Genomic DNA, 13,231 nt, shown 5'->3' with positions numbered 1-13,231 from the left:
CGGTAAAGATTTACTCAGAGTATTTCACCCGATGTAGCATAGTATAAACCCACGTTTGATCAACTAAAGGTTTTTTAGAAGCAGGCCATATGACTAGTACCCTGTGCCTTTTGTGCTGTACACTGATTTTAATTTGGCTTTTCTGTTCCTTCCAACTTTTTTAGGTATGCTGGTCATAATACACAAATTAAATAATTATTAGCAAGCTAAATTTGACTCGATCATGTTCATATAATGACATGAATGACAATATCTTATTGTATATTATTATTCTCCCACTTCCAGTCTACGATCTCTTTAATTAATCGGCTAAAAGAGGGATTAGTGATGCATAATCCTGGAATTAAGGAAAGACGTTGACATCCATGCTCAAGAGGGGACAATGATTTTGACCTTTAATCTTTGGACTAAACCTTGTTCTTATTACATTAATCATTAGATATGCCGAAGATTAAAAGAGATCATTAATGATTAAGATTCAAACACTATATATACTATATAGAATTGATCTAGTAATCAACTAATGTGTACAATTAGATAAAGCCAAATTAGTATTCAATTTAATTAGATAATTGGTCGGTCAAAATGTATGATACGGAGGGTGTTTGACTAAGCTTATAAGTTGTTAAAAAAAAGCTTATATATTCTTTCGAAGTGTTTAGTAATTATAAGATGTTTAGAGGAAGTAATTATTTTTTCAACAATTATATTTACTCTACATTTTTATTTAAGATCTTATAAAGAATAAAAATAGTTTATTAGACTATTAAAAGGTCCTTTTTTTCTCTCCATTATTTCATAAGTATACATAATAGTTAATACTTTTTTTTTCTTTTCTTTATGTAAATGTATATATTAATAGAGAAAATAGCAGATTCGTCGAATTAAATCATGATGGAGGGAAGAGCATTCTCGTTGATATTATTTCTTATTACCTAAGTAATTTTGACTAATTGAAAGTATTAGAAAGAAGAAAATAGTTCAAGTACCAAGAAATTAAAGCAATCATCTTGTGTGCCAAATAAAGCCAGAAAAATAAAATAAAATAAATAATAATTGGTGGTAGGCCATGATCAAGAATCAGCTAATATAATCACACGAGGGTTTTAATTTGACATGAGAAAATGCATGAAACACACACACACACACACACACACACACACACACACACACACACACACTATGTGAAGATGTAAAGGTTTCTTTTTTCATTAATAAATAATAATATAGTGTTCCAGTTTCCGGACAAAGAAAAAGATGCTTTCATCTTTGTTAAAAATAAGTTTTCCCATTGCATCTCACACCCCCAATAATTCAATCAACTTTTTTAATTTATTTTATTTTATAGAATATTAATAAAATATAATAAAATAAAAGAGTAAATCCATCAGCCCTCTCATGTGACATATATGCATCTCTTCATTAAAAATTCATGGCTTAAAATGGAGAATCATAACATGGCACGTTCTAACAAACTATTTCTCTTCCATTTTTTTCGTCTTTTAAGACAACCCACTATCTGCCATTGTTGAGCTAAATAAATATAAACCCCAGTAATTTAATTCTTGTAAATTATTATAATTTTTTTTTTTTTTTGTGTGTGTGTGTGTGTGTGTGTGTGAGAGAGAGAGAGAGAGAGAGAGAGAGAGAGAGTAAATCCTCATGGCATGTGGCAAAGAAATTGCTACCATTAATTTAACATGCATGTTCACTCATGTGATGAGAGATCTGATCATGAATCTTGATTATGGTAAATCTTTTTGTTGTAATTGATCTCAATAATTACTCATTAATTAATGAAGAGATAAATTTGAGGCTCGGTTTTTGTTTTGGGCACGTATCGAACTTTCGGTTCGGTCGGTTTACTGGTCGAGTGAACGCTCCCACCACTATGTAACAAGTGTAGCATTTTTCTTTTCGGTAGCAAATATAGCTTTTACACAGGAGCTGCATATGGGGTTAGATAAAGTTATATCATTTTTTTTTCCATGCAAAATATGGGAAACGATGCAAAAAGTTAAGGTGAATAAGGGACCATTTTCAATTAATCATATATGATATGATATATACATATATATATATAAATGTCTATGTGCATATATATAAATATATAGCTGGTTTCTTTTGTCTCTTCTTTTAAAGTAGTAGTTGTCCCTTTTATTTTTTCTGGTGTAAGGCTCTTGCATATTTCCCTTTCCATTTTTTTTAATTTTTTTAATTTTGATTATTATTATTTTATTTAATTATTATTTTTATTTTCAATCTAGATTTTTAGTGTGTATAGCAAAAGTTGGATATGAATATAGTGTCAAGTAAGCATCAACAAAAGGGGCCAAATTGTACATAAGTTTGTGTTGTTTTGTATTGAAAAGTGAAATTTTGAGAAGAAGAAGAAGATGGACATATTTCATCTTTTTGTCCTTCAATGAAGTCATGTGTTAGGGGCCCACTTTTTTTTTTTTTTTTTTTTCCCCTCCCTTGTAATAATTTAACAAATAAAAGAAAAAAAACATATTTTATGAAATTACATATAAAAAAAAAAAGTAGCCAAAATCATTACCACATATGAATATAATTATATACTTAAGTATCTTATTTGATTGTTAGGATTTGATTACTTATAATAAGATTGTACAATCTTATAATAATTGGACTATGAGAAGTCCAATTGCATTGAAAAAAAGTTTAAAAATATTCATTTTGCACTATTGGTATATTTTCTATAAATCATGGGTAAATGATACATTTTATATAGTATAAGGCTGCAAAATGAATTTTACCAAAAAAAACTCAGAAAATGAGCTCATTCGTGTATTAATTGTGGGTTCGTCGTTAAAAATTAATTAATTAATTATCAAATATTTAACTAATCATACTCTATCTTATCAAATATAAATAAAACTTAGGATATAAAGTTAACATTGCACGATGACAAAAGTCTTGTTTTGCATTAAATTAAATTAAAACCCGTGATATGAATTTATGCTAATTGGGTTGGCACGAGGGCCGATCTATCTTTGATTAATTAAATAGATAGTGGTTTTGTTTTTTCTTCTTAGGCCAGTTAATTTATTTGTATTAACTAATGCAATTAATTAATTAATAATTCTTTATTTAATTCCCTAACAGCAAGGCAGCCCGACAGCGTGACCAGATTTGCAGATTAATTAAAAAGGGATTAAATTATCTTAATTCTTCACTAATCATGTGCACTTCACTCCCCTCACTTACTCCCCTACTTAATTAAGTAGTATATTAATAAAATAAAATTAGATCTCATCTACACTTTCATTAATTTATTTAGTATTACCTTAAACACTCCTTGTTCTTCTAAGAATAATTCCTCCAGATCCCTATGATTCAGATTAATTACTCTACTAATTGTCTGTTATTATTATTTTTTATTTTTTATTTTTGTCAGATTATTCCAATTTAATGATGGATAGTAATTTCGTTTGAGAAGCTCTGTGAAAATTCTTTACTCCCAAAGCAAATAAAAGAATATGCTGCCATTATTATTTCTTAATTCTTATTATTTAGGAGGAATATGAAAAAAATCTTCAATTCTTGTAGCCATCTTTCCATTATCATTCTTTAAAATTAGGGTATTTCACAAAAACTCCCTAAATTTAGGCTAAATTACAAACACCCCACCTATCCGTAATCATCAAAATTCCCCCAACATTTGTTTCCGTTTTAAACCGACACTCTTTTCCATGGATTTTTTTTTTATTACAGAGAATATTTCCAAAATACCGATTTTACCCCTATAAACGTAGAACAGATTGAAGATAGCCATGCTAAAGTGTAACGACATTGCAATGTGCAGATAATGAAGTTGTTGGTGAAGGTATACTAAGATCATCTGCATTTAAAATATTGTTCTTGGCGGTAGAGTCGGCATTTTTGGGAAATGTTCCGTGAGTTAAAAAGGATTCCGTGGGGGGTCGGTGTAAGAAGGAAACAAACGTTGGGGGATTTTGGTAAGTACGGATAGATAGGGGTGTTTTATCATAATTTAGCCTTAGTTCGAGGAGGTTTTTGTAATTTACTCTTAAAAGTTATAATAATAATTTTCATATAAAGTTTTTTTTGTCCATTGCATCTTAGAAGGGTAATATTAATTTTACCCTAAGAAAAATACCATCTTCTTTTCCAAAAAAAACAATGGTGTAACTATTTTTTTAATATTTTTTTAATTTTTTTAATTTTGACATAAACAATTTGGGTATTTACCCATTTTGCATTTCTGAGGGGTAATATCCAATTAACCCTTCAATTTGACCATCTCTTTCAGCATCCAGAGGCAGAAAGTGGCAGAAAATAAAACGTGTAAAAAGCCTTCGAATTTGACTGACCTGGAAAAAGTAAAAAAACAATTTCCAGAAATGGTGAAAAAGAGTATCCATATTTTAATTCCAATAAATAAATAAATAAATTAAAAATAAAATAAATTACAACCCAACATGTGGCTGAGTCATCTATTGCAGAACCCACTTTAATTAAGCTCCTTAAGTTTATTATTAGTAAATGAAACATAATATTTTACCTAATTAATTATTAATTAATACTTCAAAGTAAAGACATTCATTAGGTAGTTGCTTCATAAGTAACATTCATTAGAAAAAAAAAATTTAAAAATTGCAAACTGCACCATAAATGCCATGATTAATAATATTTATTTTTACAACTAAATCAGTATTAACTTCACAATAATAAATTCCCAATAGAAGACATAAAGAAATAACTAAATTGTTATTTGACTTTAAGTTTTCCTATATTTATTTTTTGTTAGCAGTGGTGGAATCAATGCAGATTGAATAATATATTTCAATATATTACATTTTAATTATGACTGAAAATTAATTTAAATTATACTTGTTATGTAAAAACCAAGGAAAAAGACATTCTTTTAAAGGAACAAACAATAAAATTTGAGGTAAAATATAAATCTACAGGGCAATTACAAGTCACCAGTTTTCTTCTGCCACTGCTTCCAAAAGCAAACTATATCCAATAATAATAATAATAATAATAATAATAATAATAATAATAATAATAATCGCCTAAGGGAAGACCCAACCGTTGAAGCAAGTGAACTATTGACCCAAATTTGGATCTCCTGCCTCCGGTCGTTAGATCGAGTTTGTCAGACATGGTTAACCTTAATGTGGTTTACGTTTCTAGTAAATTTTGCAAATTATTATACAAGAGTGTAGGTTTACCCAGTGCACTTATACAGTTAATTGCGACCTATACAATCGGCCGCGCGTTCCTTCGTTACTGAATAAAAAATAAAAAAATTAATAATAATATATAAAGAGCACAAATAAGTGGATATTCAATAAGCTAAAATCCAAACAACTTACCTGGACAACAATTGAAAGATTGCAAATTAAAAAAAGAAAAAAAAAAACCCTTAAAAATTAATTATACAAAAAAGAAAAGAAAATAATAATAAATAATAAATAATAAATAATAGAGAAATAAATAAATAATAGAGAAAAAAGAAAGTGGTGATGGATCGAGATCTCTGGTTTTCATGTATAAACAAAACCATGGGGTTCCGTTCTCAACAATCCCGAAGAAGTGATCAATTTACTTGCAGCCATGTCTGCAACTCTTAAACAAAACCCTTTTCCTTTTCCTTTTCCCGATACTTTCTTCTCTTTCTCTTTTCTTTTTCTCTTTCTCTCTCTTCTCTTTCCATGCTGCTGTTCCATTGACGACCAGGGCCAAGCTCTGCTCACATGGCGGAATACCTTGAACGCCTCCACCACCACTGTTCTCGATTCTTGGAACTCCTCCGACCTTAACCCGTGCCGCTGGTTCGGCGTCCACTGCGATTCCGGCGGCCACGTGGAGAAGATAAGCCTGAAATCGCTGGACTTGCAGGGCCCGTTGCCGGCGAATTTACAGGCGTTGAAATCGCTGAACACTCTCATTCTATCGTCGACCAATCTCACCGGCGCAATCCCGAAGGAGTTCGGGGACTATTCCGAGCTGGTTATGATTGATATAAGCGACAACGCCATCTCCGGCGAGATTCCGGCGGAGATATGCCGGTTGAAGAAGCTGCAGTTCTTGTCACTCAACACCAATTCTCTCCAGGGGAATATTCCGTTGGAGATTGGGAATCTTTCGAGCTTGAAAAACCTCATGCTGTTCGACAACCAGCTCGGCGGCGAAATCCCGAAAAGCATCGGAAAGCTGAGCAGCCTCGAGGCGCTGAGAGCCGGCGGGAATCAAAACCTGAAAGGAGAATTGCCGCCGGAGATTGGGAACTGCACCAACTTGGTTCTCCTCGGCCTCGCGGAAACCGGCATCTCCGGCGGTCTCCCGCCGACGATCGGAATGCTGAAGAGGCTTCAAACGATTGCGATATACACTTCCTTTTTGTCCGGTCCGATCCCGGAAGAAATTGGCAATTGCACCGATTTGCAGAACATCTATTTGTATCAGAATTCGATCACCGGCTCGATTCCGACGAGTGTCGGCGGGCTCAAAAAGCTCGAGAGCCTCTTCTTATGGCAGAACGCCTTAGTGGGTACGGTTCCGCCGGAGCTCGGAAACTGCAGAGAGTTGAAAGTCATGGACTTGTCAGAAAATCTGCTGACCGGACCCATTCCGGTGACCATCGGAAAACTTTCGAAGCTCGAAGAATTGCAGCTGAGTGTGAATCAGTTGTCGGGCACAATACCTAATGAAATAACCAACTGTACATCTCTCACTCATTTGGAGGTCGACAACAATGGCATCTCTGGCGAAATTCCGGCGAACATTGGGAAGTTAACGAGCTTGACCCTGTTTTTCGCCTGGAAGAATAACTTGACAGGGAATATTCCGGAATCTTTGTCCGAATGCCGGAATCTCCAAGCGCTTGATCTTTCGTACAATAGCCTCTTCGGTTCGGTGCCGAACCAGATTTTCGGGCTGACGAATCTTACGAAGTTGCTCCTGCTTTCGAATAATCTTGCCGGTTTTATACCGCCGGATATCGGAAACTGTACGAACTTGTACAGGTTCAGGATCAGTGACAACAAATTGGGCGGCACTGTTCCATCGGAAATCGGAAAATTGAAGAGTTTGAATTTTCTTGATATGAGCAATAACCGCCTCGTGGGGGCGATTACCCCCGCCATTTCGGGTTGCGAAAGTCTGGAGTTTCTTGATCTTCACTCGAATGGATTTAGTGGCCCTCTTCTTGACAACACTCTGCCCAAAAGCCTACAGTTTGTTGACATTTCCGACAACAGGATTACGGGCCCACTCACTCCGACAATTGGTTCCCTCTCCCAACTAACCAAGCTCAACCTCGGAAAAAACCAGCTCTCCGGTGAAATCCCACCGGAGATCGTGTCATGTAGCAGGCTGCAGCTGTTGGATGTCGGCAGCAACGGTTTCTCCGGCGAGATTCCGGCGGAATTGGGCCGGCTCCCGTCGCTCGAAATCTCTCTAAATCTCAGCTGCAACCAATTCTCCGGCGAGATTCCGGCGGAGTTTTCGAGCCTCGTGAAACTAGGAGTTCTTGATCTTTCCTACAACAACCTCACCGGAAAACTGGACGCCCTCAAAACCCTCCAAAACCTCGTCTCCCTCAATGTCTCCTTCAACGCATTCTCCGGCGACTTGCCCGACACTCCCTTCTTCCAGAAGCTTCCCCTGACCGACCTCGCCGGAAACAAAGACCTGCGCATCTCCGGCGGCGGCGTTGTAACTCCGGCGGATGCGATGGACTCCCACAGCCGCCGCGGGGCCCGGACCACCATGAAGCTAGCAATGGGAATCCTAGTCAGCATCAGCGTCGTACTTGTTCTACTCGCTGTTTATGTCTTGGCCAAGACACACATGGCGAATAAAAATAATAAGTCGATGGAAAACGAAACGTGGGAGATGACATTTTATCAGAAGCTGGAGTTTTCGATCGACGACATAGTAAGAAACCTAGTTTCTTCAAACGTGATCGGAACTGGAAGCTCGGGAGTGGTGTACAGGGTGACAGTGCCAGATGGCGAGACGCTAGCGGTCAAAAAAATGTGGTCTTCGGAAGAATCCGGAGCTTTTGGTTCGGAAATCAGAACTCTAGGTTCGATCCGGCACAAGAATATTGTGAGGCTCCTAGGTTGGGGTTCGAACCAGACGTTGAAATTGTTGTTTTACGATTATCTCCCTAACGGGAGCTTGAGCTCGCTCCTTCATGGAGCTGGTAAAGGAGGGGCAGAATGGGAAGCTAGATACGATGTTGTTGTCGGAATCGCGCACGCGCTTGCGTATTTACACCATGACTGTGTGCCCCCGATTATGCATGGGGATGTTAAAGCGATGAACGTGTTATTAGGGCGTCGAATGGAGCCTTATCTTGCCGATTTTGGCCTTGCGAGGCTAATTAATGGCGACTCGGATAATTCGGACGATGCAAAACAGAGTCAACGGCCTCATTTAGCTGGCTCTTATGGCTATATGGCTCCAGGTATAAAAATGTTTTATTAATTTAATTAACATTTAATTCTTGTTTAAATTATTGAGAAGATTTTTTTTTAATATTTATTGTTTTATTTTGCAGAGCATGGTTCGATGCAACGGATAACGGAGAAGAGCGACGTGTACAGCTTCGGCGTGGTGCTGTTGGAGGTTCTGACGGGGAGGCACCCGTTGGATCCAGGGTTGCCGGGCGGGGCCCATTTAGTTCAGTGGGTCCGAGATCACTTGCAGGGGAAGCTCGACCCGGTTGAGGTACTCGACCCGAAGCTGAAGGGTAGGGCCGACCCGCAGATGCACGAGATGCTGCAGACACTGGCTGTTGCTTTTCTGTGCCTCAGCACGCGGGCGGATGACCGGCCGATGATGAAGGATGTGGTGGCCATGCTGAAGGAGATTCGGTCTGTGGACCCCGTTAGGTCGGAAGATGACTTGTTGAAGGCGAGTTTGTCGGCGGCGGCAGCTCCTAAATCGCCGACGCTGCTGCCACCTAAGAAGGTGGTTTCGCAAGGGTCGTCTAGCTGCTCTTTCGTGTTCTCTGATGATTCTGTTTGATTTTAATTGTGCATACCTATCTGCCTCTGTAGGAGAATTTATTAGAGCATTAACATATGGTATTTCTTGTTAATAGATTTTGTAGAGTGTAATAGTTACTGGTTGACTTAAGAATATGTACTACTCTGTGTAACAAAAAAAAGGGGAAGAAAAATTGAAATTTATTGCATAAAAATTCTGAAACAAGTTTTTTTCATTTCAATTTCCCAAATTTCGATTTTCAATTTGCTCGAAGTCTTACGGAAACAGATTTGGAACTAATTTCACTTCCGAAAAAAAAAATAAGAAAAAAAGTTATGATTCCGATCCCATTCGTCTGATTTCTACCCGTATTTATGGGCATCATCGTCAGAAAAAAAAAAAAACATTTCGGACAATAAATACGAAACGAAGATGCCACCACCGCACATGTTACGGCACTGAAACACAGAAATGGCATTCAACAACCAGAATGCAACACTCCTCCCAAAGGTTCCTTTCATCATTTACTACATGTATTTAAGCTGCATTTTGACCAGTCCAGGCTACACCACTTAATTAAGACTGACAAAATGCCACATACTCATTCATTCATCTATCTATCTATCTATCTATCTATCTATCTATCACCAGATTCCAGTTTCTTCAATACAAACGCAACTACGCTCCAACTAAAACCGCGGTACTGAAGCCAACGCACCATTCTCGATTTCCGTGTTTCTTGAGATGCCCCACTACTTCTCTGCCATTGCTTCGAAGCCTGTAGATATAACTGATCGATCGATATTTTCGACATAGCAATTCCTTTATCCTCATCCTCATCTTCGCCCTCTTCACTCTTATTCTCAAACACGAGTTTTATTGCCTTCTCGGCGTCTACTTGACTTATCCCTTTCTTGAATAGTGCCTAATTAAGAAATTATGTTACGATTTAGAGACAAATCTGGTTTTAGGTTATGGAGTACAAGGCAATTAGTATATATACGTATTTCGTGACAGTTCATAGCATATTATAGCATAGAATTAATATTTACTTGTCTGATTCGTCGAGGGCCCCAGCTTGAGGAAGACCATCTAGATCGAGAATAGCTTTCCGCGTATAGGCAGTCATTAATCAGACCCCTACAATAAAATAAAAAAAAAACAAGAATTAGGGCAGATGAAAGAAATTTAATTTGTGTTTCATTTAAGAAATTATGATTGAGAAACATGTGCTTTCGGCTGTGCAGGTCACCTGCTCTGGAAGTCTGTTATCACTGCATCAATAATTTCGATCGGAAACCTTTTTCCTTGTAGTTTCTTTTTCAGCTCCAGAGCCGTGTACGCTCTGCAATAATACATCTTTAAAGAACATAAACCATAACTAATATACCAAAAGGGAGAAACACAAAAGATTAACTAAGTAATCAGTAAGAGAGATGGAAAATCGGAGCATTCTAAGTTATACGAATAATTAACCTGGAACCAAGTAACTTAATCGCCGACTTCTCCACATCGCTCGACTGCATTCCGCTGCATTTTTTACTACTATCTTCAACAATCTTGTCAGGCTCTTCAACGAATTCATCAACTTCTTCGCCTACTGTTCGATATTCCCACATAACATATAAAAGAACAATGTCACTTCCCACATGATAAATATGCTGGTGTAATAACTTCTCCACATAAACATAAGCTAGTGTATTTAAACCATACCTAAATTCTTGGAAAAATCAACAGCTGCTTTCACACTCAACTCATGCCCATTGTGACTTTTCTTCAAACACCTCACAGGCAAAGAATCAACTACATTTTCTTCGTTTTTGGAAGATCCCTTGGGTATGTATTTCACTGGAAAAGAGCTACTGTAATCTCTTGCCTTCGCGCAGCAACTTATGAAGTTGTTCCTTCTTACCCTAAAGATCAAATCTTTCAAAGAAATATACAATGACTGCGTGTTCGCCGTTTCCAGCAGCAAGATTAATAATGTTTTTTCATCACTTCAATTTCGAATAATTCGAGTTACTGTTGTGTTCTACAATTGATATTCTCAATTTTCACGATAAAAGCAAAAATAAAGTCGAGAGAATGAAGAAGAAACTGACCACGGGATGAGAAACAGTCGGTAATGGAGTTTCGTTGCAGCTACAGTGACGTGGACGAAATTCCCCATTAAGAACGCCATGTTCAGATCTCAAACCCTAGATCATGAGCTGCAAAATTGATTTGGGGGTTCTTTATCCTTACAGTTAGTTACTAATTTTGTCCTTTTCGTTCTTAATAAGTTACTTAGTAGAAATTAATTAATAATAATAATAAGTAAAAATAAAAGTAACTGCATATGTACACGAATATGAATATTAAAATTCTTATTAATTATTAATTAAGTGTAAAGTACACGAATATACCAAACCTAACATCTAGAGTTTATCCTTCTAAATATTGCAATGAGTAAAATTAGATATAAGTAAACTAGTACAAGAAATCCTGCTCCGAAAAATTAATCTAGCTGACGGTTGTAGTGCTTCAGAAACGGCATTGAAGCTTGGGTAAGATAAGGGTCGCCAATCGACTAGCCATGATTTTGTGGCTGATTTCAGACAAATTGACGCCATCGAAGTTTACATGACGTTCGGGATCGGGGCATTGCGGAATATCCGTAGCTCCACACGTTCTTTTAATGTTGTAGTTGTAATCGCCTCCCCTTCCGCAACAAGCCTTTTTAATCTCAAATCCTGCATCCAAACATTATAAATTATATTTAAATTGTTTTTTTTATTCTACTAAAATTTCAAACAAATCGAAGAAATACTAGCTAGCTTGTTTTGAATCGAGACGTACCGTTACGTCTAGCGACACGGAGGAGATATAGGTAAGCGTTGTAGAAATCAGCGTAGACTACTACCGCGTTTGGCCTCTCTCGTGCGAGTTTGGCTATGGCTGCTTGCAGTTGTTCGTTGTGTGACCTCGTCAAGTAGTTGAATCGCTTCAGACAATGGCTTAAGCCGTATGCCGCCAAGTTTTTCGTTTGGAATACGGTTTTATAGATAGGGAGACATCCGAGTGGGATGTATCCGGGAATAATTACTCTTTGACTCCCCGAATCAATTTGTTCCTGCAAATTAAAATCCAACGACGACACAAATCAATAAGCATGTCGAATACTATATATATATTGTATATAAATATTTATATAAATTACGTACCCTAGCAATATCAATAGCCGAGCTAACAACGACCGGGATCATGCTCTTCAACTCTGGTATCGTTTTCCTTTGTAAGATCGCATCGTTGTAAAAGTTCTGGCTGACTAGTCCGATGAAAGCAAGACTCGTTTCAAGTTTATCACTACAATCTGAAAAATTGAAAATTGATTCTTTAATTGTAAGATTCATCGAAATCAAAGATTAATTAAAGAAAAACACAAAAATCAATCAATTAACGAAACATTGATATACGATCGATCAAACTTACCTGCCGGATCGTGACAAACTGAATTAGCGGAGATGTACATGGGACGGTTGGGGGGTGGAGGGTTGATCAAGTTACCGTTGTAGTCGCGAGTAGCGTATTGACCTTCGAACATGTAATCGTACGAGCAACTATTTTGAGCAGCAACAGAATATTGTGACAAGAAGAAAAGGAAAGCCACAACTAAAAACATAAACTTCATCGATGAAGCCATTAATTAATTAATCTATAATTAATCTAGAGAGAGAGAAGTATAAAAGAAAGCAAGATTGAGAGAATGATGAAGAATAGCGTAGGGTGCAGTTGTATTTATAATACATAAATTTCGAGTCCTAATTCTATTAGATTTAATATTACTTCTGTTTTTAATATTTGGGTATAACAAAACTTCTTATTATGATTAACTTTTTTGACATCTTCTATTAGGATTAGAATTACTAGTGATTAGTGATTACCCTTTTCTTTTTCTGTTTTTTTTTTCTCGAGATATATTTATTACTTTAATAAGTTAAAAGTCTCTTATCTTCTTAACAGCAGCTTGTTGTTTCGACCTTCAATTAATATTTAGGGTAAATTACAACCACCCATGAGGTATGGTCAATTTACGAAAAAACCCCTCTTATTTCGATAATTACATCTACCCCTCAACTATAATTTTTTCTTACATCTCCACTCTTATGGTGTTAAATTCAACATAATCATATAGATTTCATAGAATTTGCTCTAATTTGTACTCGTTTTGTGTAAAAATACAGTTTCTGATACACCA

General features: G+C 36.5%; 3 protein-coding genes across 4 annotated transcripts; 1 reads left to right on the top strand and 2 right to left on the bottom strand.

Annotated features, from left to right (window-relative positions):
• Positions 1-5,484: 5,484 nt before the first annotated feature.
• Positions 5,485-9,208, top strand: LOC105968611 (Leucine-rich repeat receptor-like protein kinase family protein). Its single transcript, XM_012993244.2, has 2 exons — positions 5,485-8,470; positions 8,564-9,208. The coding sequence occupies exons 1-2, from the start codon at positions 5,611-5,613 to the stop codon at positions 9,031-9,033; spliced, it is 3,330 nt and encodes a 1,109-aa protein (XP_012848698.2). The 5' UTR covers positions 5,485-5,610; the 3' UTR covers positions 9,034-9,208.
• A 202-nt stretch (positions 9,209-9,410) lies between these two features.
• LOC105968613 (regulatory protein RecX family protein) lies at positions 9,411-11,259 on the bottom strand. Of its 2 annotated transcripts, none has more exons than XM_012993247.2 (6): positions 11,097-11,259; positions 10,708-10,907; positions 10,471-10,591; positions 10,247-10,339; positions 10,047-10,134; positions 9,411-9,919 (listed from the first exon to the last, which is right to left on the bottom strand). In XM_012993247.2, exons 1-6 carry the CDS (start codon positions 11,174-11,176, stop codon positions 9,632-9,634), a joined length of 870 nt encoding a protein of 289 aa, XP_012848701.2. In that variant the 5' UTR covers positions 11,177-11,259; the 3' UTR covers positions 9,411-9,631. The 2 variants fall into 2 exon arrangements, with proteins under 2 accessions (XP_012848701.2, XP_088668166.1); XM_088812040.1 differs by having other exon boundaries at positions 10,471-10,594; positions 11,097-11,253.
• Positions 11,260-11,333: 74 nt separating this feature from the next.
• Positions 11,334-12,839, bottom strand: LOC105968614 (GDSL esterase/lipase At5g03980). The gene is made up of 4 exons (XM_012993248.2): positions 12,466-12,839; positions 12,198-12,346; positions 11,833-12,106; positions 11,334-11,726 (listed from the first exon to the last, which is right to left on the bottom strand). The coding sequence occupies exons 1-4, from the start codon at positions 12,674-12,676 to the stop codon at positions 11,518-11,520; spliced, it is 843 nt and encodes a 280-aa protein (XP_012848702.2). The 5' UTR covers positions 12,677-12,839; the 3' UTR covers positions 11,334-11,517.
• Positions 12,840-13,231: the final 392 nt, after the last annotated feature.

The sequence above is a fragment of the Erythranthe guttata genome, chromosome 13 (assembly GCF_056151865.1).
Source record: "Erythranthe guttata isolate IM_541 chromosome 13, IM_541, whole genome shotgun sequence".
Lineage (NCBI taxonomy): Eukaryota > Viridiplantae > Streptophyta > Magnoliopsida > Lamiales > Phrymaceae > Erythranthe > Erythranthe guttata.
The sequence above is the reverse complement of the archived record's forward strand: the minus strand, read 5'-3'. Positions and strand labels throughout refer to the sequence as shown.